This window comes from Lottia gigantea (genome assembly GCF_000327385.1).
Source record: "Lottia gigantea unplaced genomic scaffold LOTGIsca_48, whole genome shotgun sequence".
NCBI classification, from domain to species: domain Eukaryota; kingdom Metazoa; phylum Mollusca; class Gastropoda; family Lottiidae; genus Lottia; species Lottia gigantea.
In genome coordinates, this window is record NW_008709663.1 from 1336256 (window position 1) to 1362062 (window position 25807).

Here is a 25807-nt window from a genome sequence, read left to right on the forward strand (position 1 = left end):
TGGGGGATGGATCAGTTATGGGAAGGATGGTTAGATTAAAATATATATCAGGCTGATGTGGTCCATCCTTTAATATGGAGCTGTGATAGCTCAGTGAGTTAGACTCTTCCTTGATAATCTGAAAGTTCAGGGCTTAATCCTGACATAGGACAATCAGATAATAAGAATTTCCAACCCGGTTTCCCCCACTCTTTGAAGCGGGTCGGAGGGGCTTACATGGAGAAAGTGTCTAGTCGTTCGGACGGAACAAAAAAACGAGGCAATATGTACCATAAGCTGTGCAATTTAAAGATCCCTCGACAGTTGAGAACATTAGGTTAATTCTGTTGAACTGGCAAAAAGTTCCCTCATTGCACATTGCATCACATTGTCCATCTTACTTAACCCAAACAGGCGCACAAATTTAACTCTCCATCTTACTTCATTCAATTTCTATTCTTATTTCTTTCACTCAGCAGATGATCTTCCCCAAGACACTGTTTTGTGCCTGGTAATTTAAATTGTTACGAAGATAGTCCAAGAAAAAGGATTTGAGATGAAAAAGCCTGATATTTTTAATTCCTGTGATAAATCAATGGATTATTTGATATAAACAAACTAAAATGGATAGTAGAAAGGGTAAGTTGAGAGCTTTCTTGAGATTTTATCAATCAGGTTATACAGCTTTTTTCATTTGGTGTACAGTGGCATTTCCCCCAGAACTAAGGTTGGCAGGGCTGTGGACAACCCCAGCCACCCCCCACCCCGTCCCACCTTCCCTACTTTAAACATTGTTATCAATGGTCACCTTGGTTGCTTTGCTCCCTCCTCCAATTTCCTGATCATGAAGATTTTACATTGATATGATCTAACTATAACGTAAACTTGTAGGATTGTGGGTAGTGACAGTAATATTACTGTGGTCTGTATGCCAGGCTGAACAAGCATCACCAGCTTTTGGTAGAATGCGACCTGATTTCAACGCTAATTTTAATCACCAACCTGAATCAGGTAATAAACCATCTCTACAAACCAACTCTTTACAAATCATTCCGAATAATTACTTAAACTATGCATTTAATGAGTAACTATCGCAAAGGTCCTTATACATTAATAGTCGTATCTATTGCGATAGTGGGTTATAAAACGCTTAGCTTACAGGAATAGCAAGAGCCGCAGACGTCTGCGATTGAAAATTTAAATGGTGTAAATCGATTGTAACAGTGTAATCAAATGCCCATAAAAAGTTTAGAAACCCTCTTTACAATCCATGTCTGTGGTTTCTGCAATTCCATTAAAACTAAGTGTTTAAGTGACGTCATAAAACACTTAGTTTTAATAGAATTACAGAAACCACAGACGTCTGATTGAAAATTGGAATGGTGCAAATTGATGCTATAAGTGTCCCCGATAAGCTTAAAAGATTTAGAAAACCTTTTTACAATCTCTTTAATAGTTAAGTTGTATGTTATGTGACCCAGTGTTACGTATTGCTTTTACGATAATTCTATTTTCAGGAGGTACAGATATAGTCCACGAGCAGGAAGCACAGCACGAAGCCTCTCACAATGACAATGGGCCTCACGAAACCCCAGAATTCCTTCATCATCATCAAAATAATCATCCAGAGGTCATCAACCCAAACCCGACAGTCAGACTTCAAGCAATCGTACCAGCAACTCCTCAAATACGCATAAACCCAACGCCAACCTCCCTCAATTTAACGCAGGACGGTGGAAATCGTGGAGAGATGGGACACGCCCAAACGCCTCCACCTCCGCAAATGCTTTCAAATCCTGATCATCCAGAAATTGTGATTCCCACTGAAGAAAGGAACGAGATTAGTCCAGGAATTGCAGGAGACGGTCATGGAATTGATGTTGCTCCAGAGATCAAATCCAGTTCTGGAGAATTCCCATCATCTTTGGAACATCTTCAACCTTCTTTAGCATCTCTAATTTCAAGAACATCTTCATCAAGTTCGGTCCAAAGTAGCCCAGACCTTGGTCTTCCACATAATCCAGAGAACTTGAGTTCTCCTCTATCAAGTCATTTGGAAGCAAGTGGGTCTTCTGTTGATAGTCTTGAAGCTACTGCTTCATCTGCGAGAACTCCAATATTGTTTGATTCAAAATCACAAACAGCTGAGTCCAGTTGTGGACTTTTGTGCTTGATGACTAGACCATTTGCAGCCTCCACTTCAACATTTCCGAGGGACCAAAGCACTATGATAACTCAAGTTTCTTCAACAGGCATCTCTCCTTCCCGAACAGCCATCGGGTCTCTTCCCACTGATGCAACAGGCTTAGTCATCAATAATGGGAGAGCTGGTCCCTCTTCTCAGATCACACGACTAACAGATACATCTCCACGACAAAGTACCACTACTCCTCTGACTTTACAGACGGTTAAAATTCCAAACACGACTTCTTTAACGTCAACATCAGCAAGTCTGCCAGAAATTTTGGTTCCCATGACACAAAGAACCACAATTGCCACGACTCTGAAAAGAGTTCCCAATGTTGAATCTACCACTACAGCTTCAATGCCATTATCAGAAATCTTAATTCCAATGACACAAAGAACCACAATTGCCACGACTCTGAAAAGACTTCCAATATCTTTTCCCAATGGTGAACAAACCACAGCATCAACTGCTGGGACCGAAATTTTGTTTCCCATGACTGAAAGAGTATCTTCAAGACCATCTTCTAGAATTTCCACAGCTGAAAGGGCTACCACTGGAACACATACCACTTCCCAGAGCCCGACACAGAGAGAAACAACTGCTGCTAGATCAACAGCTCCTTTTAGCACGACCACTCAAAGAGCCCCAACAACAAAAAGATCAAAATACATTCCCAAAGGACAAAGAACCTTTGTCTTTATATCCCAGAGTACACCTCAACCTTCCACAGCACCTCCAAGGTCCCCAACAGCATCGTCACAAGAATCTTCACAACGAATCCATCATAATGGGTCAAGAAGAAGGACAACACTGGCCTCTCAAACCACTCAAAGAACGACTTTTCAGATGGGGTTCATTGGGACTACAACCAAGGTTCCCATTACCTCCACACAGGACATAAAATCAATAACGTTTCCAACTTTTCAACCCACGAACCAAACCACTATCATCAAAATTGAAGCTAATGCCACAACACAAAGTCCCCAAACATCATCACGAGACAACGGATCAAGGAGAAGAACCACTGCAGCCAGACCTTCAGTATCTTCAACAGAGTCCTCTCGAGGATTGACCAGTACAGTTACTACTGCACCATCCGAAGTGAATACAACTTCCTCTGGTAGACCGAGCATAACGTCTCGGACAACTTCTAGAACGAACAGACCTGCATATCGTATACCAAATGGTACAGCTACAACTCCAGCTGTTCAAATCATCACTAGAGCGGAGGAGACCATTCCACCAGTATTTGTAACAGTTCGTCTGAGGATGTCTTGGAACACGTTCTGTGTGAACGTTCGGACATTTCAGCACGAACTCGTGGAAATTCTCGAACAGAACTATCAAAATAGTTTTAAAGAAGAACAGATTATGATCATGAATGAGGAAATCAAATTATGTGTCGAAATCCCAGTGGTGAAAGATAAAGATATATTTGTGAAGTTGTATATCGTGAATTTCGAGGGAGAATATGACAGTTTGTTGACGGTGGAATGTGCTCAGTTTATTGAAACCGGACTTCATGATGAATCATTCTTTAAAGACAAGGTAGGCATTGTTGCAGTTTCGACCTTCCCGTTGAGCTATCGATTTGTTACTTGGTATAGGGGTACTTATATATGTCCTGAAAATTCACAGCAATCTTTGATTTATTTTCTGAAAACATTCTGCTGAAGCAATTTAAATCAATGAATCATTTTTCACAATGATTTAACCACAACTTTACAGAATAAAAGCCCTAAAGCCATTGTTAATTAAAGTCAAAAATGTCCTTAAGATAACCTTCATTCTTTCTGAAGTGTGGAGATTAATTTCATCAGCCCAGTAAAGAATAAGATATGATTAAAGCTTTATGTGCTACTTTTTGAGCCCAGTAACAAATAGAAATATTATTGCATTAGATATGACTAGCACAGTAAGGACTGAGTGTGAAACTTCTATTTTTCTGGCAGCATAATCAAGGTACAAAACTCTTTTCAGTTAGTTCGAGTAACTTTAAACACTGCAGATGAAAAGTTCCAGAAACAAGGTCCTACTTCCCCTCCATCGTTGGCTCCTTGGAATGATCCTGGCATCACCATAGCGATTACCATAGCAACATTAGGTGGATGTTGTTGTATTGGGGTCATCATATTGCAGGTTGGTGCATTTCCAGGTTTTTGAAACACACAAATATCTTTTGGAACACTCCAAAGGGGCTTTAAGTTTGAATACATTACAGACTATTGTAACAGTGATTCTAGACGGGACATTATGGTGAAGATTGGTGAGTTCTGAACAGATTCTGTCTGTTTCAATTTTAGGATCAATCAAATCAGGGTCCAATTTAAATAGTGTCACATCGCAGTTTACGGATCAAAATGACCACTTTTCTTTAGCCAAAATCAAATCAAATTGTATATTTTGTGTGATTTTTTTCTACCAAGTCTTTCTGTTCCTGACCTGTCACCATTTTATATTTAAGATTCTGGTAAGAAGAAGGTATCGTAAAACTAGAATATTAACAGGAGTAGCCGCTAGAAGAAGATATTCTATGGCCAGTAATGATACTATAGCCCTGGCTTCTATAAGAGCTCGGCCGAATAGTGGACTGTTTAATCCTGCACTGGATATTCTCGACATTACGCGATTTATAAACCATAATGTAAGTAGTTCTGTTATTAACCAACAGGTAGGTAACTAGCCCATAGTCTCAGGGTCGCCAAACTATTTAAAGGGGGGGGGGGGGGGGGGGAGTGGTCAACTATGTGACTCAACAAGTCTTCTAAATTTCTGAGGGAATATTTTGTGTTCAGCAGTCATATTGATCTACTGGTTCCTTTTCTTTCCCTTGTAGTATATATTTAATTTTTAGGGTATTTTATCCAATGCTGTCAATTTTGCTGGCCTGGTCAATATTTGTCAAGATGTAGAATTAATTTACGAAGAATTTTATGTAAGTAAAAATTGTCGACTTATTACAGTAAGAGAGTATCAAGGAAATTAATTAGGCTTAATTTATGTACATAAATTTGAATACTAATGAGATATATTGTGTTATTTGTAGGCTATTAAAAATGATATGCCGAGATTATCAACTGTACCAAAAGGAGCAGAAGATAAAAATAGATATTCTAATGTTATACCAAGTAGGTTCATGTGTTAATCTTCCAAAATTTCAAAAACATGATACACAAAAAAAATATCTTTGTCACAGATTCTTTGGCTGATTCTCAAATGAATCTGACATGTTTCTCGTCTTGTGAGATTACAATATATAAGAATTAAACATTAATCTCCATATAATTATTGATGTGTACACGCAATTTATCACTGACGGATTATGTCATAGTGTCATGTGACAAACTACAGTTTATCAAAATCTAAACGCCAGTTTCCATAGCTGGTTCATTGAAGGTAGTGATAGTAGTGTAGAAATGTAAATAATTTACTGTGAAACGTTATCGCTTGAAGAATACAAGATGTAATTTTCTTTCAGATCCTAAAACCAGGGTGAATTTAAAAAGAAAAGTCAGCCAAGTTCATTCAGAATATATCAACGCTAATTTTATAACTGTAAGTTCAAATTCTCAAAGAGACTGCAAAGAGATTTTCTAATATTGTTTACATGTATTGGTGACACTGATAGCATCCATTTGCACCATTCCAATTTTCAATTTGACGTCTGTGATTCTTGTAATTCCACTTGAGCTATGCATTTTATGACGTCACTATTACAAAGGTCCCTATATATAGTGACATCATAGAACGCTAACTTTAAATGGAATGGCAGAAACCACAGACGTCCGATTGAAAATTGGAATGGTGAAAATTAATGTTATCAGTATCCCCGAAAAAAATAAAAAGTTTAGAAAACCTCATTATGTTTGTAGTTATTCATTGGTACTAGAAACTTAATTTTTAAGAGTACATGACGTGGTCCTAGCTTTATTATTGAGGGAAAGATAAGGAATAATTATGTAAATTTCAGGGCTACCCAGAGGAGAATAAAGCGTTCATCGCCACACAAGCACCACTTCCGAACACTAGAGACGATTTCTGGAGAATGGTTTGGGAACAACAATCACGAGTTATCGTCATGCTGAACGCAATGGATGAACCTGGAAAAGTATTCAATTTTATTTCAATCTAAAACATTCTCTAGCCCAGACCATAAGTCTTGTTTTTGTCTGTCAAATCTGATATCCCAAACCTGTATGACTAAGGGTACACCAATTGTATACCAAAGTTTCACAAAATTTATCTTTGGTCTCTACACTCTGCATCTGTTCAAATTCACCTCCACCTTCATCTTGATTTGCCTTCGAATTATGTCAATTTCACCTCTGCTTTAGTGATTTTCTTTTTAATGCCTCCTGCGATCCTGCATTGTTTCAGTATTCGTCTTCATATATAACATTTAATAAGATTGACACAACAAAAGATAGAGCGTCATGAATTTGAATAATTTTGGCCACCTCCTCTTTCAACTCGATTTGCCTCCTCATTATGTCAATTTCACCTCTACATTATTTTCTTTTTAATGCCCCCTTGGACTCTACATTGTTTTAGTACTTATGTAAAAAATAATTACATTGACACAACAGAAGATAGTTCATCATGAATTTGAATAATTTTAAACTACGATAATAATTCTATTTCAGTCTAAATGTGACGATTATTGGCCAGACAGCCCCGATAATATTGTGAAATATGGAGATTTTACCATGGTATTAAAGAAAAAAGACGTTACCCAGGAATATATTTTATCTACTCTAGAACTTAAGGATATTGAGGTAATGTTTCTACCTAGGGTTTTATATTTTCTTCTAGATTGAGGCTATAACTATCCAGACAGTTTACTGAAAGGTAAGTTTAAAGAAGATAGAAAGAAATTTGAAAGATAACAAGTTAATTTTGCTAGAATTCTTTCTATCAGTCTGTCTTAGCCCAAACCTAAAGGCAACAATTTTACAAGGATAACAACTTAAAGATGGGTTCCCTTATTTTCATTTATGAAATGAAAATGCTAATACTTATACCAGTTTGTCTCACATGTTCATAATTTATTCATAATTAGCTAAATTAGAAGTGAATTACCAACAGAATTCCAATGAGTGACCTATCAAGAATGGTCAAAAAGTCTTTTTTTGTTTATCCAGACTGTAATTACATGGACATTTATGATTGGTTAAAACTCTTAAATATATATGTAATAAGAACATAATGATATGATTAAGAATACATGATAATTCATTAGAAACACCAATTAATCTAATAGTTTGCTTAATTTGACACTAAAAACCTAAGCATGAACCCTATTGAAAATCAGACAAATAGAAAAATATTTGATGAGTTATTGCCCTTGTTCTTGAAAACTTGTTATGTTAAATTTTTTAATTGTGGAATGTTTAGAAGGCACAATTCTTGACAGATTTAGACGAAATGTGGTGAAATTGTTTATTATTTCCCAATGATGTATCCTATAGATATTTAAAAAAAACCTAAAAAGTTATTGCCCTTGTTCTTGAAATCACATTCAAGGCATAATTCTCAACAGATTTTAAAGAAACTTGGTTGAATTACCCAAACCTTATTGAAAGTAGAAAATCGAAAAATATCTCATATGGGTTATTGCCCCTGTTCTTCAAAATTTGTTCAATCTTTAGCTCGTAAAACTCCAGAAGACAAATGTTAGACGAAACTTGATGAAAATCAATAAAAAGCTTGTGCAGTATGAAAGTTTTACTCTCGAATTATTTCATTATTGATAGATCTTGTCAACCTTCCGGACGACTTGGCTGCCATTACAATGGTGGGCGTATTACGATGATGGGCCATCGCTATTTTTCTTGGTTGGACTAGAAATGAATTATATTCAATTGAAAAATCAACAGTAATTTATTCAACAAAAATAAAGTAGAAACACAACCCAAGATTGAACCCTTAACACTTTTCAAAACTAAAACTCAAAATACACTTTCTACACTCTGATAAAATCTAACAATAATAAAAAAACCACAGATGACTTCAATCAATCCAATCAAATTGCTGCATATACAAACTTTAGTGATACAAGAAAAATGCCACATGTTGTCAAGGTATAAGACGCAGTTTGTGATACCTTCACATTGTGAAGATGATGTTTGCCCAAAGGAGATAGTACACAGGGATTTAATGTCAGAAGGAAGTTTGGATTTTTTTTTCTCACATGATTTAGAGTCATCAAACCCTAACCCCCTACCTACCATACATTATTCGAACATAAATTGCACATCAAAAATGTACAAGCATAAATATGGAATCAAACAGTATGAAGGATAGAGCTTATTGATTTTATTGGAATAGAAATATAGAATCCTCGTTGCAACTTAGCTTAATTTTAAGTAATCCTCTTTTATTGAGAATCTACCATATAGAAATAGTGAGTAAAATTCCTAGTTTGAGATATTTTTGAAGGAATTATGCTATTTTCGTAGATTTCTAGTACTTCTGAAGACTATTAACATATTTTTAAGACTCAAATCAACCTCCAAAAAAATATTCCCCTTTAAAATGAATGTAAATGGTTTTCTAAATTTTTTTTGTGTGTTTTGGAGACATTCAGGGGAGCTACCAGGAGCAACTCTTGATATCTATGCAGTTCCTCTCTAGTGACGTCAAAAAACAACGTTAGTTTTAGTGGAATTGCAAGAACCACAGATGTCAGAATGAAAATTGGAATACTGCAAATTGATGCTATCATTGTCCCCGATACACAAAAAGAAATGTAGAAAACCTCTTTACAATCTCTTAATGTCTTAAAGAATTGTGTTATGTTTATCGAACCACCTGTACTAAATACAATTTAAGAATGATATCAGCGAATAAATTTTTAAATAAATACATCATAATAATCATAACATCAGGAAATTCAAATTCTATCATAATGTCAGACAAACCCTAATAAGGGCATAATTGTTTCTGAGTACTAGCAGATGTATTAACAGAATTGTCAATTTTCACGATTCCAATTTTTTTTATCAGACGTCTGTGGTTCTTGAAATACCACTAAAACTAAGTGTTTTATCACTAATACACACATATTATGCTTTATCACATAAGGACCTTTGCTATTAGTGATGTCATCAAACACTTAGTTCTAGTGAAATTGCAGGAACCACAGACGTCTGATTGAAAAATGGAATGGTGAAAATTAATGTTATCATTGCCTCCAATAGGCCCTACACATAAAAAATTTAGAAAACCTCTTTACACCGTTTAAAATCACTGTTTCTGTACGCCAATGACCTTCCCTTACATGAATTTCGTTGTATATAAGATCAACCTTTAGAAGAGGAAGGAATGGCAGTTGCTTCATTCAAATCCGAGTCGCTGGCTATTTCAAAACTATCATGAATCTCAACATTATCACAGAAAGAGTTAATAGCACTATTATTATCATTAGCAGCAGAGATCAAAGGGACATCACTCTCATTGCATGATTCAGCAGTTTTGAATTTGTCAGTTTTTGACGAAGTTCCCTGACAATTTGAAGACATTAATAAAGTATCGTTATCACAATTGCGTGCCGTTTTAGCACCTTTGAGTGGACTAGAAATTTTGAACTTTTTAGACAATGTATTCGATTGTATGTTCTTCATTTTAGAAGTATTTTTCACTCGTTTTCTCTTCAAATTTTTGTTTTCTGGACTGATTTTCTTCAAAATTTTATCTTTTAGTTTCGATTTGATATCAAAGTCCTCTTCTGAACTTAAATTTTCATCACTTACGTCCATAGCAGTATCCAAGTTGTCGTCTGAACATTGTTGAGCATCGTTAATAGTGTTCTGACATTCCTCGATGTTATTGCGAGCATTATATCGCTTGATGTTACTAAAGTACGAAGTAGATTTCGAACATAATCCCATAGAAGACAGGAGATCTATAGTCTGAAAAAACAAAACAAAATGGTGGATGTAAATTAAAGGGATAGGTAGGCCATTCTTTTTGACAAATCATATTTTAGTCTCAGAAACAGGAATTTTTTAGCCAAGCCAATCAGTAAAAGCTTTCATAGCTCACTGTCGAAATTTAAGCCTTCAAATTCGGGTGTCTAGAATTATCTGTGTTTGAATGTTAAAATGATGACTCGTTTGAAGTATTTTTAAAGGAATTATGCAATGTTCGTACATTTCTAGTACTTCTGAAGACTATAAACATATATTTAAGACTCAAAATGGGGCACCTGTCCCTTTAAGTTCTTATCAAGATTTTCAATTGGAATAAAGGATGTGTAAATCTGTCATTTTAGAGGGAGTAGCACTAGCCTTTCTATGATTTATTAGGTAAGGGGACCACAGATTTGTCAAGGGAGTTAACAGGTTATTCCTTCCACAATCACAATGATAAATTTGATAGTAGGCAGATTCTTGCCATCATATAAATCTGATGCATTCACATGATGTTTTTATGCCTTTCAGTTTATTTAGACAAAATGGCAGAAAAGCTTAAATAGATTTTGATGCCAAAATTTCCTCAAAATACATCATACCTTTGTATCTGCCCCACTCTTATGCAAAATCTTAGTGATCACATGATGTACAGCAGACAGAAACGTACTTCGGCTGTATAGTAGAAGAGCGGCAACAATTCCCAAATTTTGGTCGGGACACTTCTCACTTCTTACAGCATCTAAAACACTGCGTAACAATGGAGCGTCTGTTTGTAGTTCTGTCAATACCCTTTCAATCTTCAAAGTTTCTAAATCAGGGGGATCGAGTTTGCGTAGAATTGTTTGAGTTTTCGATGAACACATGACACCACACTCTGTTTCAATTTGTTTCAAAAACAGTTTATGAAGTTCTTTCACCAATTCTGGAATCTGATAAAGCTGCTTCGCTAAATGTCGATAGTTTAATTCTCTACGAATGTATCCCTTGATCATTGATCGCCATATTGGATCGTGGATGTACATACTACGTGTTTTATTTCTGGATCGTCTGTACTTGTATTTTACATGGATCTGAAATGTGGAACAGGTCAAAATAGGACTATCTACATGAAATGGAACAATTATTATAATTTAAATGGAAAACAGTTAGAAATGAAATGAGCCTGCTCTTTTTCGATTTCCAAATGTTAAGGGATCTATATCGTATCTATATCGGTTTATTGGGATTGAACCTTGAACCCTCAGGTTAGTGAGCTAGCGTCCTGGAAATCAGTTAGCACACTGACAATGACTAGGGTCTACTATAAACAACATAGATTTTCCACCAAGCACCAATATACTTATTTTGGCAGGTGAAGAATGACTAGTTTTTGTTTAGAAAAAGATAAAAAAGTCAGAATGTCTCAAATATTATAACTTTGTTACAGAAAAGTAAAGAAACATACCAGTACATCATGATCGTAGGCTTTAAAAGGACCTGGAATATCTGAGGGTATCGGTTTCATCTCAGATCCTAGTTTCAGTGGAATCTCTTTCAGGCTGGCGGTAGGTATAGCTGGAACCACTGGACTAGCTGAAGCTGGAGAAGACTCTGAAGCTGATACTGTAACAGATTTACCTTTTTCACAATCAACTGATACTTCTTGGGCTTTGAACTCACTTGACTGAAGGCCCGAATCAGCTATGGATTGATCCTTCTTCCTGTTAGCAATAGTTGTTACTGATGAAGTCTTCCCTATATTTTGAGACTGGCTATTAATTGCACTTATAGACAAAGCCTTAGAACTACTCTGATTTTCTTTTGGATCATCTGCTCCACTTGTGAGCACAGCTGGTTGACTTGAAACTGAAGTGGGCTTGTTTAAATTTGGAATGGCACTAGTAGATGAGACCAAATGAGTTTGCAAATGAAGACTCGAATTTGGTGGATTGCTCTGAGTTAAACTTATTCCTGGCACTGGTGCTGGGTTTGGAATATTTCCTAGCAATTGCAGCATCTGAGAATAAGAAAGTTGAGGAGAGCCTGTGCTTTGGATTTGTGTGGTGCTATGGTTTGGTAAATTTGGACCAATTACAATCATTTGTGGCCCGGCAGAACTCTGCATCAGCTTGCTTCCTTGAACTGATGGACTAGGAAATGCTTGAGGCACTTTCTGCTTAGCGCCTGGAATTATCAAATTCGGAATTTCTTGAGGCACTTGGTGTTTGGCTTCTTGGACTCTCAATTGTGGTTCTGCTCCAGGCACTTGTTGGTTAAATGTTTGGATTTTAGGATTCTGAATCAGTCCTTGATTTGATCCTGGATTCACAATTGTTCCTGGTTGTTGGGAGAAAAATGGAAAATTGACCAAGGGAGAGCAAAGGATCTGGTTTTGTTTAATTCCCTGAACTTGTGGCAAGTGATATGAAAACAATGGAGAACTTGTATTTCCAGTTGGAGTAGTTCCTTGGATAGTTGCACTAGGAATAGTTCCAGAGGCCTCAACTGAAGTTGGTACTTGAGACGGCATGCTCTGAATTGATGTTCCTTGGATTATCTGGTTTGGATTTTGAGCAGAAGGAACTGGGCTTGAATTCACTGCTGGTGATAGAGTGCTCGATACAGCAGAAGTCTGAGGCAGAGTTCCAGAAGGGATATTCTGTGTCTTGATGATGATGTTTCCGAGCCTGTATCCACCTAAAGACTGCTCGAACATGGAATTGTTTAGAATTCCGGGACCTTGAGGCAATGATGGTGGATTAATTAACAGGTTCTGAGAAGAAATGGCTGCTCCAGTGTTTGTAACGGAACTCAAAATTTGCTGACTCGGACTCGCTGTATTTGGTGCTCCAATAATATTGGAGGCGGGTTGGGGAATGATAAAAGGTGCTGGATAACGTAGACCCGGAACATTGTTAGGAATTCTGGGAAACATCACGTTGTTCAGTTGAGTTGATCTAATCAATGGCGAAGACACTAGCTCAGTTGTTGCAGCAGGTCGGGAAGGAACTGGCAACAATGTGGGTGAAGAAGAATTCAAATTTCTGGACCCACTCTTCTTTCCAATTGATGTTATAGTTTCTTGTGGAATTGTCACCAATTTCATCCCAGTTGTAGACTGGCATTGTGTAGCTAGAACTGTTCCTTGGGCAGGAGATAGTGATGGGCCTATATTATTTGTTGAGTCTGTTCCAGAATTTCTTAAACATTGTGCAATGTCTTTAGAACCAAGAGGTAAATTGTATATCGATTTTGAACTTGCTGATGAAACATTTGATGGTGAAAAAGTGGATACAGTATGCTCTGGATTAGTCGTTAAGGAATTATTCAAATTGGATTTCGATGTATCTTCCGGTACAGATGGTTCAACACTCATATTCAGAGGTTTCGGAAAAATGGATTTTGGTTGAGAATGGGAATGATGAAACTGGGTTGCTGCCCCTGATTTTAAAACTTGTTTACTGAATTTAGAGTGCAATTCTGCTGAATCAGAATTCACATCTTTGTCATTATTGGTTTCAAACCCTTTCTTATATTGAAGACAAGGTTCTCCATCTTTCTGTCTTTCCGTACCAGTCCATATAGGCTCGGACATTTCTGATTGGATTTCTACAGGTTCTTTTTTTATGGATTTCACAACATTTTGAAACTCAGGGTCAGATGTCAATGCTGCCTCGTTCATAAATGGTGGAGCAGTGTCTTGATTAACTGAAGACTGGTGATTTTTCATCTTGTACATTTGCTTCTTGTTTCTGGCAAAGGATTTATTTTGGAACAAAAACACAGGTCGTGGACGGTCTACTTCCACGTTCTCTGTGCTGACAGCTTTGGGATTGTTCAAACTTACTGGAGAAGTTTCAATAACACTATCATTAGAAGCAACAAGAGAACAAGGAGAATCTTCTGCTACTGGAATGTCAAAGTGTTGCTGCAGATGTTTTTTTGTTAGATCCTCTTTTTTTTTCTTTAATGACACACGTTTCACAAGCATTTTAGCCTTTTTCTGCTTCTTTTCTTTGTATTCTGTCACAGACACTGAAGCAGACGTCATGTCATTTGTATCCATTTTGAGAGTAGCAGGAAGTATTTTACGAGCGAATGGTCTTCGACTGGTTTTAGGTCTGCTAAGGGAGGATGGAGACATTTTGAGAGTTTTTTCCACAGAATCGGAACTGACAATTTTAACGATAGGTGATCCAGTCCCAAGGGCCTCGTCCGATTGTAATTTCTGAACAATAAACACAGGATATTGGTTTATTTCTGTTTTATGCACCACAGACACTGGCCGAGGATTTTCACAAGTGATTGGAGCATTCATTGGCATTCCTATTCTCTCTGAAACGTCAGTTTCTGTCCGATTTCTTTTTGAAGTCTGTGCATCCTCCGATCTGGGAGTTTCTGTGTCCAAAACACGCTTAAGATTTCCCCAAGTGTGCTCCACTTCTTCATCAGATAGGGTTTCTTTTTTGACGCGATTTGGATCTATTAAACTGTCTAATTCTTCAACCTCAGTTTTGCTACTTTCATTTTTATCAGCTTTCTTCTTTGACTTTTTCAATCTTGACGACGTTTTATCTGCCTCCATTCTGCTTTGTCCTTAATTTTAGATCAAATATATTCAACGTATCATTCCTTTTCAAAATATGTTGAATTCGATGTTTTGACTTACATTATTGTTGAGTGAAAATATTAAATGTTCACAGATTTTGATGATGTTTTGATCTACTGGAGGCCGCCATCTTTATATCTCTTATATGGAGTTACTCCCCTTTATTGACAATCCAACAGAACAGACTACATGTAAATTCTTGGCTAACTGATTTGACACGATAAATGAATAATCAAATAAACATAAGATATTTGAATAATATTGAATAAAATGTTTCAATGAAATTTTGGAAATAATAAGGATTTGGCCATGATTCGTCAAAGTTTGCGACAAAATGCAAAATAAAGAAGAGGACTTTTTATACCCAAAATTGTATCAGGCCCGTAGCTACAGCAATTTGTTCAAAAATGTAAAATTTTAAGATTGCATCCATGGTATATTTCCAGAATAATTTAATACGAGAGATAAAACATGTCTGGTATACAAGCTGGTCAAATAAAACCCTTCCTGATCCTGTTTCATTGGTAAAATTTGTGATAGAAATACGACGATTGTCCGAGGATAGCGGCGGTCCACTTGTAGTACATTGTAGGTAAGTTTACCCCAAACCTTTTTTCACAAAAACTCGCAGTCAGGCCCGTAGCAACAAGGGAACAAGGAGGGCAACCCGCCGCCCCCTTCCTGAAAAACATGTGACCCCTGAACCATAGAAGTCAGACTGAATGGTGCAAATTGATGCTTCCAGTGACCGTGATACACCTAAATTCTTTTAGAAAACCTCTTTACAATCCATTTAAGAAACTTAAAATATCCGATTCTGATTACTTTATGTCTGTAATTTGTAGACCAGGGACAGGAAGAACTGGTACCATGCTATCCGTAGACATCTGTACCAGACAGTATGATGCCGAGAAGTTGGTAGATGTTTTAAAATGTGTCAGCAAGATGAGGAAAGAACGAGCGGGAGTTGTTCAAACCAAAGAGCAATATGCTTTGATATATCAGGTGCGTAGGCAATACGTTTCTCTTCCCGTTTGAATTAGACCTAGGGCGATGGCTTAGTTTTCAGACGAACCCCCTCACATATACCTTGTGATTTAAGTCCATGGACGTACATTGGGTGTTCGGCAGCAACCTCTCCTCCCACCAGTGGCGGTACAAATAGGAGGCAGACTGACTCAATTGGGGAACTGCCAAGGTCAAGATGCAACATACAGCAGCTCTGTGGAAGCATTCCTCGAAGCCTCTTAAGGGTTTTCATAGAAAATTTTTGAATGCCTCCCTTACCGCCAAATGCATCAGTAGGTGGATCTAGCCCATGTGTCCTAATATCCATGTCAATTGGCTGCAATTTGCTGTCAGATTAAGCCAAATTTGAACAATTCTTTAATGAAAAGTATTTATTAGTAGTTTGCCTTTAATTTTTCCTTTCTTTGCAGTCGTTGTATGAATATACATTGTTTGTAAATAGCCCGCCAATTTCTGCTGCTTCGTCTGTTATGACGTTACACCAAGTTAGGTTGTAGTCTGTTGGATTTGTGTGGCGGGAACTGAATTGTGCAATTTGTTTTCAAAGACTTAAAAGTGATATTTTATGTGCCAAATGTCAGAGATTTCAAATAGAGATTATTTCAGTATTAGCCTATAAATACTGCATCAACAACGAACAGTCCTTGTAAATTGCAGAAACGTTGTGTGCAAAGATATCGGTAGGTCCCTTTGTAATAGGGAGCATATCTTACTAGTTTTACAATGACATTGTATATTGTAGAAACGTTATTATGGACCTAGCCTATATTCAGTTGTGATACACCGCTAAATCTTTTATAATGGAAATGTAAACTGTTGAAACGTTGTGTTGGTGTACAAACTCGGCCAAACTCAGTTTTAGGTGTCGAAAAGTTGCAGACGTTGTGATATTGAAAGGCCTTCAAACCCCATTTAAAGTATTATAAAACTGTATTAAAATACTTTCTGGAGTTGCACAGAATTATAGGCCTAAAGGGGCCTTTTGGATTGACGTTGATTGAATTTTACAAAACGTGCTTGTTTTATATGGTGAGGAGACCATAGTCTCTGAAAGCACTGGCCTAGGTCATAAAGAATGCTTGTCTTAAGGTGCCCTCACACCACAGCGAGTATCAGTGTCTGTTGCGAATAATTATAGCGGTTATAAGTTTCAAACGCAACTGTCATGCAACAGAGTTATGAGTTGCGTTCGGTAGCCACTTTCATTATTCGTAACCAAACGCAACTGGTGATCACTATGGTTTGAATGCACCTTAAGATAAAAATTGGAATGAGTTATTTGAGACAATTTATCAGACCACTGCAGTACTGTATATTATTATTATTCTATGACCCGGCCTATCTTTCTAATATTTCTTCTTATCATTCCAATTATACCAAAAGTATACCAAAAGTAATTGGTGTTAAAATTTTGTAAATATATCGTTTAGGATTATTAGATTAATTAAATTTTTTTTAACTTAAATCCAAGGCCTGTTTCTTTTGGGATCCTATAATATGATAGAGGGATTGTAAAGAGGTTTTATAACAAAATGATGTGTTTCGGGGACACTTATCTTATTTGATAAAGCATAATTTGCGATTAATGACGTCATCAAACAGTTTTAATGGATTCTGCAGGAACCATAGACGTCTGATTGAAAATTTTAATGATGCAAATCAGTATCCTCGATACACGTTTTTGGGGGTGGAAACCTCTTTTCCAATCCCTTAAAAGCCTCTGGGCCTCGATGATTGGGTATATAAGATAAGTAGAATGTCCCTAGTTTGCGATATCAGCATCCGCTGGAAGCGAACGTTAACTTGTCATCTACCTTCCCAGAATATCCTCGGGTGGAACACTAGTCCGTGATAAACATGTCAATCAGGGAGGAAAAGGGAAGTAATCAGCAACCAATAAAAATGCTTCACATCTTTTTCACAACAGTGAACAGTGACCCCCTAGCAACGTCTTTCGAAGCTCTAACTTTCAAGTTAGTAACAGCACCGTACGTAATAAACATGTCAATCTTGGACCTCTTCCACAATTGTAGGAAAGGGGAAGTAAAAAGTACTCCTTAAATATTTTGGACTATTTTCACAAAAGTGAACAGTGATTCCGAAGCAAAGTTTTTTGAAGTTCCTTTAAGTTTGAAACAACACCGTACGTAATAATATGCCAATATAGGGTCACTTCTACAAATGTTGGGAAGGGGAAGTGGTCATCACGCTTAAAATCTTACCCCCCTGCAGCTCCGGGCCTGCTTTCAAATTTGGAACAAAGGGCATGTGATAAAATAGACTTTATGTTCTAGACTGTATTGATATAAACTCGATTAAACCTGCCTGGACAAACATCTACCTGGTTGGTAAACATAGCCTCGGGCATTGTGGTCATTTTCCGCTTCAGGCATTGTAACAACATGAGACCGAATTAATCGAGACGAGGAAAGTATCTTGCCCAACCTGAGTGATATTGGACGGCTGGTGAGAAACGCCTATTGCCCTCATTCGATAATATTGCACTGGCGTCAAGAATCGGACAAAATAACACCAAATACTATTCTATTAGGCAATTGAGTGAAAACTTTTCAACGTAAGAAATTTTGAAATGTACTCAGGATAGCACGTCGATTTTGTGTCTCCGAGGCACATTACACAATCCGTCTCTATATGACCCCTGACCTGTCACGTGGTATAATATTTCTCCAGGTACGATATTAAAGTAATTGTGTTGACAGCCAACGAAAAGTTGAGTAAAGTTAATGGATATTTAGGCCAGGTAAATTTGGTTAAGGTAAGTGTATATTTTTAACTTATAGTAACTTGTACCTGGTCGTATTGATCTATTCTCACCTGTATATATTGTAATTAAGGTGTGAGAGAACAGGTGTATAACGATGATCTCTGAAGTCTATTCACAAAACACATTGAAATAATTACATCACAAAAGATACTAAGAGGTCGTCAATTTTTTTTAATTTTCTTCATGTTGAATTTATCTCATAATTTAGATATTCTTATTCCCTTTACCCTTGACAGTTGGAAATCGAAAAAGAGCAAGCTAATGCCGCTGTCCCTCATCGCACCCTGCATGGCGTTGCCCGTCTTCATTAGCCCACAAGGTGCAGAAGAGTAGGACGTAAAACTCCATTTCATTTCATTTCCTATTCCCTTTACCTGTATATAAATTGTTATTAAGGTGTAACTACATAGGTGTGTTTGCAATGGAATGTACACACAATTCGTTTTAACAATAAATTATATCACAAAAGATGCTACTAGGTCGATTGCCATTAAAATTTCAATTTTCTTGAGTTTTATAAGTCTGAATAAGTCAGACGATATTGATCTACTCTCACCTGTAGAAATTGCAATTAAAGGTGTGATTGTACAGGTGTATAGAAATATAGTGTATGTTATTTGAACTGAAGACTTGTAAATCGTAGCTCAGCCAGGACACCTGGTTCTATTTCCCTATGATTGTCTATAGATTCGGATTTTTCGGAGAAAAAATTGAATAAAGCAAGTATATATGGAACGCCATTCACGCAAATAGCCAGTTCTACTGGTATTTTAATTGAAGAGTTTATTATCTAAATTTCTGTCCTTTTCCAAACCGACAGCCCTGACGAGGAATGTATTCGTATTTGCACACTGCATGGCGTTGACCATCAGCCCAATCAGGCGTAGAAACCGTAGTACGTTATAACTGTATAGATTATCATTAAGGGTTTTGTTTAAAGACGGGGTCCGTGAAGAGTCTTTTATAATACCCAAATATTTCCATTGTCCATCAGACCACACCCTGACAGCATGTTCATTAAGAGAGTTAGGGTTACCCTCTCACTGCGTGTATGATGATATTTTCACTTGATTCTTACTGTGGTTTCAAATCCGACACTATAACAGTAGGTGCATAGAGAGAAATTTATTAACGATTGTTATTTCATTAGAAAATATAGAATTAGTAAGAAATTAAATGAAATGAATGGAGTTTTACGTCCTACGCCATGCAGGGCACAATGAGGGAAATTTTGCCAAGACAGCGGCATTAGCCTGCTCTTTTCCGATTACCAACTGTCGAGGGATCTTTAACGTGCACAGCCTGTAGCACACGGGGCCTGGTTTATTGTCCCATCCAAACGACTATAAAATTATTAAGAGCTACAGTGAGGTAAATATTAAAGGTTATAAGAAATATAAATTTAAAGTTGATTATAAGATTTATTATTGTCAGTGTAACTTAAATAATATCACGTTTTACTAACTCTTCTACTCTTAAGTCATTTCGACCTCTCTTGCTTTTGACAGCGATTTAAGGGTAAAGGGACTCTTTTCGACGTCAGAGTCTTGGAGCAACCACCGACTTATCTTCACAACTTCGTACATTTATTGTATCATGGAAGTTTGTAAATGAAGCGATTTGATTGGATTGTACTCTTGTGAAAACAGCCAACTACAGGCCTTGACAAAGATACAAGAATAATGGCTATTATACTTGTAGTCAAGGTATAAAACGAAGTTCGTAATAGCTTGAGATTGTGAAGATGTGATACAAGAATAATGGCTATTGTAGTCAAGGTATAAAACGAAGTTCGTAATAGCTTGACATTGTGAAAATGTGATACAAGACTAATAGTGGCTGTTGCAGTCAAGGTATAAGTATGAATAGCTTGACACTGTGAAAATGTGATACAAGAAAGGTGACTATTGAAGTCAGGGTAGAAGACGAAGTTCGTAATAGCTTGACATTGTGAAGATGAAGTTTGTAATAGCTTGATATTGTAAAGATGAAGTTTGTAATAGCTTGACATTGTGAAGATGAAGTTCGTAATAGCTTGACATTGTGAAGATGAAGTTCGTAATAGCTTGACATTGTGAAGATGAAGTTCGTAATAGCTTGACATTGTGAAGATGAAGTTTGTAATAGCTTGACATTGTGAAGATGAAGTTCGTAATAGCTTGACATTGTGAAGATGAAGTTCGTAATAGCTTGACATTGTGAAGATGAAGTTTGTAATAGCTTGACATTGTAAAGATGAAGTTCGTAATAGCTTGACATTGTGAAGATGAAGTTCGTAATAGCTTGACATTGTGAAGATGAAGTTTGTAATAGCTTGACATTGTGAAGATGAAGTTCGTAATAGCTTGACATTGTGAAGATATCATTGGCTGGCATCTGGTGGCATCTGAACAATCGCTGATCACAAATACCATCAGTTTCTCATGATCTACTCTCTGTCATAAATTGGTTACCATCGGAATATCTGGCAGGATTTGGGTAATATTCCAGATCCGTGCAGGATTCTTATTCTATACCCTATACAATAGATGATATATTTACTTAGTTAGACTAGATATTGTTTACTCAAGGCGGTAACTCTAGTTGGTTATCTAATTCTGATAATAGAAAAATGACACTTTACAATGCAAGTAGAAGTTTGTCTGATTATTTCAACAAAATTATCACCTGGTTATAGATAAAATATGGGTTCAATGTCATGGATATGTAAGGTGTTAGTGAATCCGATGGATCATGCGATTGGCAGGTCTGATATTCAACGACAATGACCACAAACAATCGGTAGAATCGGGGAGAATCCGATCAACTGGTGGATTGGGTTGAGCTGGATCAGAATCTGTCAACATCTTGTTGTCGTCAGCAGGTGTTGCTCATCTTCTACTTCCTTACCAATGTCGAATGTTGTCGACGACTAGATTGGTTTGATTCTGCAAACACCCAGTTGATCGCAATTGCTCTTGAAGTCGATATTAGCGTTTCTCCCAGGCTAGAGTACCACCGCACTGGAAGGTTTTAAGAGTCTAAAATATTGAGAAACAGAGGGTGTGGGGGACAGTTTATTATGTTAAGAAATCAGAAGTTGTAATTTATATCCCAACTGTAATCAAGTTTGAAAATAACAGTTGAAGTATATTTTAGAGTAAAATAATTTAAACCAAAGTTTGTAGAAGAGATAAAAACTTATCTTGTGTCAATATAGTGTTTAAGTTTGACATAGTGAGTAGAACATATCTACTGGATGTCACGTTTGATCGAGGTGTGCGTTTTATTATACGATACCCCAATTCTGAGTTAATTTTTGACGTGTGGGGGTGGGGTTGGGTAATAGGTCAATCGAGACAGGGACTTACGACTAGCCAACTAGCCAGGGGCTGTGATAACATTGATCGAAAATTAATAGTATGAGCCTGATTTTTTACAAAAAAGCTATGGTACATTATGTTGAAATCGTTCACTGTGGTAAGAGTGGAAAGTTTACCAGGTCCATAGCCAGACTTCGGCGGGGCAAGTAATATATCTGAAGGGGCAACCCAACTATCACAACATCTTTACTGATATAACGATGGCTCGGATTGGCTATATTCGCAAGAGAACAATCCAATCAAATCGTTGCAAATACAGACATCCTCGATATAAGAAAAGTGCCTATAATGATGTCAAGGTATAAGATGGAGTTTGTAATACCTTGAAATTGTGAAAATTCTTTCCCCAACGGCCTTAACGTTTTCAAACATCGATTAAGGAAATGTGAAAGAATTTTAAGGCATGTCATATTATAAAAAACCTGTTGAAAGTCACCTACAAATGAAAATAAAATGCTTTCTAAATGATTGATAATGATGAAAACTGTATTTAATGATTGTGATATCCTGTAAGAGGATATGGATACAAAGAATTCTCTATTGATGTATTGAAACACCATTTAAACAGTCAAACCTACACAATTTACACAGTTCTTAAAAATCGTTGAACCAGAACAAAATACTTAAACTAAATTGTAAGATTTATTGAAATGTCTATTATACATTTCGTTTTGTTAATGTAAAACTTGTAATTTGTATTCTGAAGAGGACGATGTATGAGTTACATCATTAATAATTCATACTTCTTGACGTTTATATGAATCATCAGGTGAGAAAATGTCAAGGGGGGGGGGGGGGGGTGTGTTTCTAAGAGACAATTCTTTTGCTATGTAAAAATGATAAGAAATTGAAGAGTGGAGAAGAAGAGGCTTTGCCTTTGAACCTACTCCATTATGACCTTCAGGGGTCATCTTCACCTATTTCCTGTGCCCGTATCCCTCTCTTTGCTCCTTCTCCCTTCTCGTAACGCCCTCTCTAATATAATGTTAATATATTATAAATTAAAGTTAATATTCGATTAGAAATATCAATATAAGTGTATTTAATCTGTCAATATTTATAATACTTCTCCCCACTTCATCAATTCATTATTGATCCTTATATTGTTAATTTGACTGCAGTAAAATAGATCTAAAACATATTGTAATACGAAAGTTTAAGAGTGTTTACATAGTTCCAAATCATGGGTACGAATTCCCTTTCTGCCAGGACTGAGACCTAGACTATCTCTGTGACAAAAACTCCTATGGATATAGAGCTACCCCCAAAATACTATTGCCTTGTCGGTTACATAGCTTGTTCTGACCGCTGTTATTTCCGATGTCAGCTGTGGATGGTTTTTCCCTCATGAAAAAGACCCCCATCCCTTCCCCATCCCCTCCCCCAAGGCGTTTTTAAGGAATGAATATCATGAGTGACATAGTGCGCAAAACTCCCTTGTCATTTCATCAGAGCTGATATAGCTTAATATCTCCGGAATCCATCTTTAATTCTATTGCTATCGATTCTATTGTTATATTTTTTCATTATAAAACGTGAGTCTATAAGTCTATTATTTTACTAGAAGTCGAGATGAATGACTCTTGGTGTTTAATACATACTTGAACTCTTGATCTCGTCTAAAGACAGAAGAAATAGAAGCAGGGTATTGGCACAACAATGTCAACTGATGAATTGGAGTTATACATCTGAATACATGTTCAATAGGGGGGGTTCTGTCTATTCTATTGTCATTCTACAAGTTCGGTATTTGTCTAGCAGTCGATATATAAACCTACTTGATTGTTTAAAAGACCATCAGCTGATAACAACTAGAGTCCAGTATAGAATCTGTTATGCCAATGATATAAACACACTTCTACACTTTCTGGTTTTTAATCAAACTCAGTGTTACGACAACTTCCTGGATTTGGGTACAGATAGGGGGCAGACTGACTCAATGGAGAAACTCTGTAGAGGAGTCATAGTCGCAAGCCTCTAATGGAGAGTCTGAGAAGGTTCTCCCGTCTGAAAATTCACCTAATTCGGAGTATATCTAACGACGACATTATTAAAGTAAAACAAACCTAGTATTTTATTTGTCAACGACTCGATATGAACAATATTTAATATAAAAACAGGGTATTTGGTATGTTTTATATTTTAGCTTGAAGCGATGAGTGAGAGAGGCTAGAGAGTTATTAGGTGACATGATTAGAGATCCAGTCAAGTTGAATTAGACACAAAATAACTCTTGTACTGTCGAGGTAGGTCATATTTTCAGTTTTAAATTGTTTTAGAAATAACATTAAAGAACTGAAATATAATAATGAATAGACGACTTAAAAGGGATTCTGAAGAACGTTTGTTCAAAAATTTGACTATGTATATACATTAACAGGCTTTTGCTGAAAGTTGAAATTAGATACAAAATACTTCTTCTATTGTCGAGGTAGGTCATATTTTCAATTTCAAATTGTTTAAAAAGAAATGAACTGAGGAACTGTAAACAAATTGTATAAAATGACACATAAATTCGTTCAAGAAAAGTGACAACATTTCAATAATACTTTGTTTAAAAATAGATTGTTGAAATAAGATACAAAATAACTCATCTACAGTCGAACTAAGCTCGTCTTCTCAATCTGTCATTGTTTTAAAGAACTGAATAAGAACTAATTAGGTTTTAGTTTGTACAACTTGTACTCTGTCAACTGTTGATGTAATATTTTCAACTTGTCAACTTGTGTGTATCAATCGTAACTAAATCTCGGAAACAGGAAGTTTTGTAGCCAAGCTATTCAGTAATAGTGTTGACAGATCAACGTCGAAATTTGAGCCTTCAAATCCATGTGTATCCATCATGATCCGCGTTTGAAAGTTAAAAAGGCGAGTCGTCATTTCTTGGGACTAGGTATTCCGAGGTATATTTGAGGCATTTATACGATTTTCGTGCAGTTCTAGTATTTCTGATTATATTCAATATCAAAATCAAATCCTAAACATTGCGAATCATGCCCTTTAAAACGTTAAAAAAATCCCGACACAATAGTGAACATGATGCACAGAAAAATTTCGTCCGATCACAGATGATCAGTCAGTATAATAGCTGGCAGATAAAACGCGAAATGAAATATCAAAATCTTGCATCATAAAGGGGATTTTAAATAGTTTTTCTAAAATATTTCGTGTATCGGGGACACTGATAGCATTTGTGAACCAGGAATTGCAGGAACCACAGACATCTGAATGAAAATATTGGGTGTTATTTCCATACCAAAATATACAATATTATAATAATTTTCCCTGTGACCTGACAAGTAACAAGCTACAGCCCCCTGGGGGTAAGATGATATATCACAGATTGTCACCTCGAGAAATCACCCGAGTCTATAGTCTACCCTTACCAGTCGTATTGGTAAGATATTACTGATATACTGTATATATAAATTTCACCCCGAGGCTTCATAGTTCAAAAGAGATACTGTTTAGTCTAATTTGTCGCTTCAGTTGCTACATGTACCCATTTTCAAAATAGAAATCTAACGTTAGGTTTGTCTGCAATTAACTATATATGGTTGTCTGATTGTTCGCCTCTCCTGCTACATGTACCATTTTTAAATTTCAAATCCGGCTTTGGGTTTGTCTGCACAAAAAAAGATATACATATAGTTATCTAAGTTTACTTCGCTGGCTATCTTTATCACTTATAGAATCTGAAATCTGACAATGTGTTCGTCTTCAATGAACTTGTTGGTTTTAAAAGGTGTAGAAACTTAACTACCTGTATCATTTTGAAAATAACATATTCGCCAGGTTTCGTCTGTAATTGGTTTAATTGATGATTTATAATAACCTCCCTAAATTAATATTATATATAAATATACTGATATAATATAGATATAAAGATAACATGGCCTAAAAAGTGGTATAATATAAATTATCTATAATATTATCTATCTATCTAGTCGTTATACCTATCTA

General features: G+C 36.4%; 1 protein-coding gene across 1 annotated transcript; it reads left to right on the forward strand.

The window, feature by feature from the left end:
• Nucleotides 1-5611: 5611 nt before the first annotated feature.
• LOTGIDRAFT_124944 (hypothetical protein) lies at nucleotides 5612-15706 on the forward strand (the record flags this gene model as incomplete). The annotated part of the gene is made up of 5 exons (XM_009061436.1): nucleotides 5612-5722; nucleotides 6138-6275; nucleotides 6811-6942; nucleotides 15115-15260; nucleotides 15514-15706. Coding segments are annotated over 5 exons (720 nt in total), but the record flags the coding sequence as incomplete, so codon positions are not given.
• Between the last annotated feature and the right edge of the window lie 10101 nt (nucleotides 15707-25807).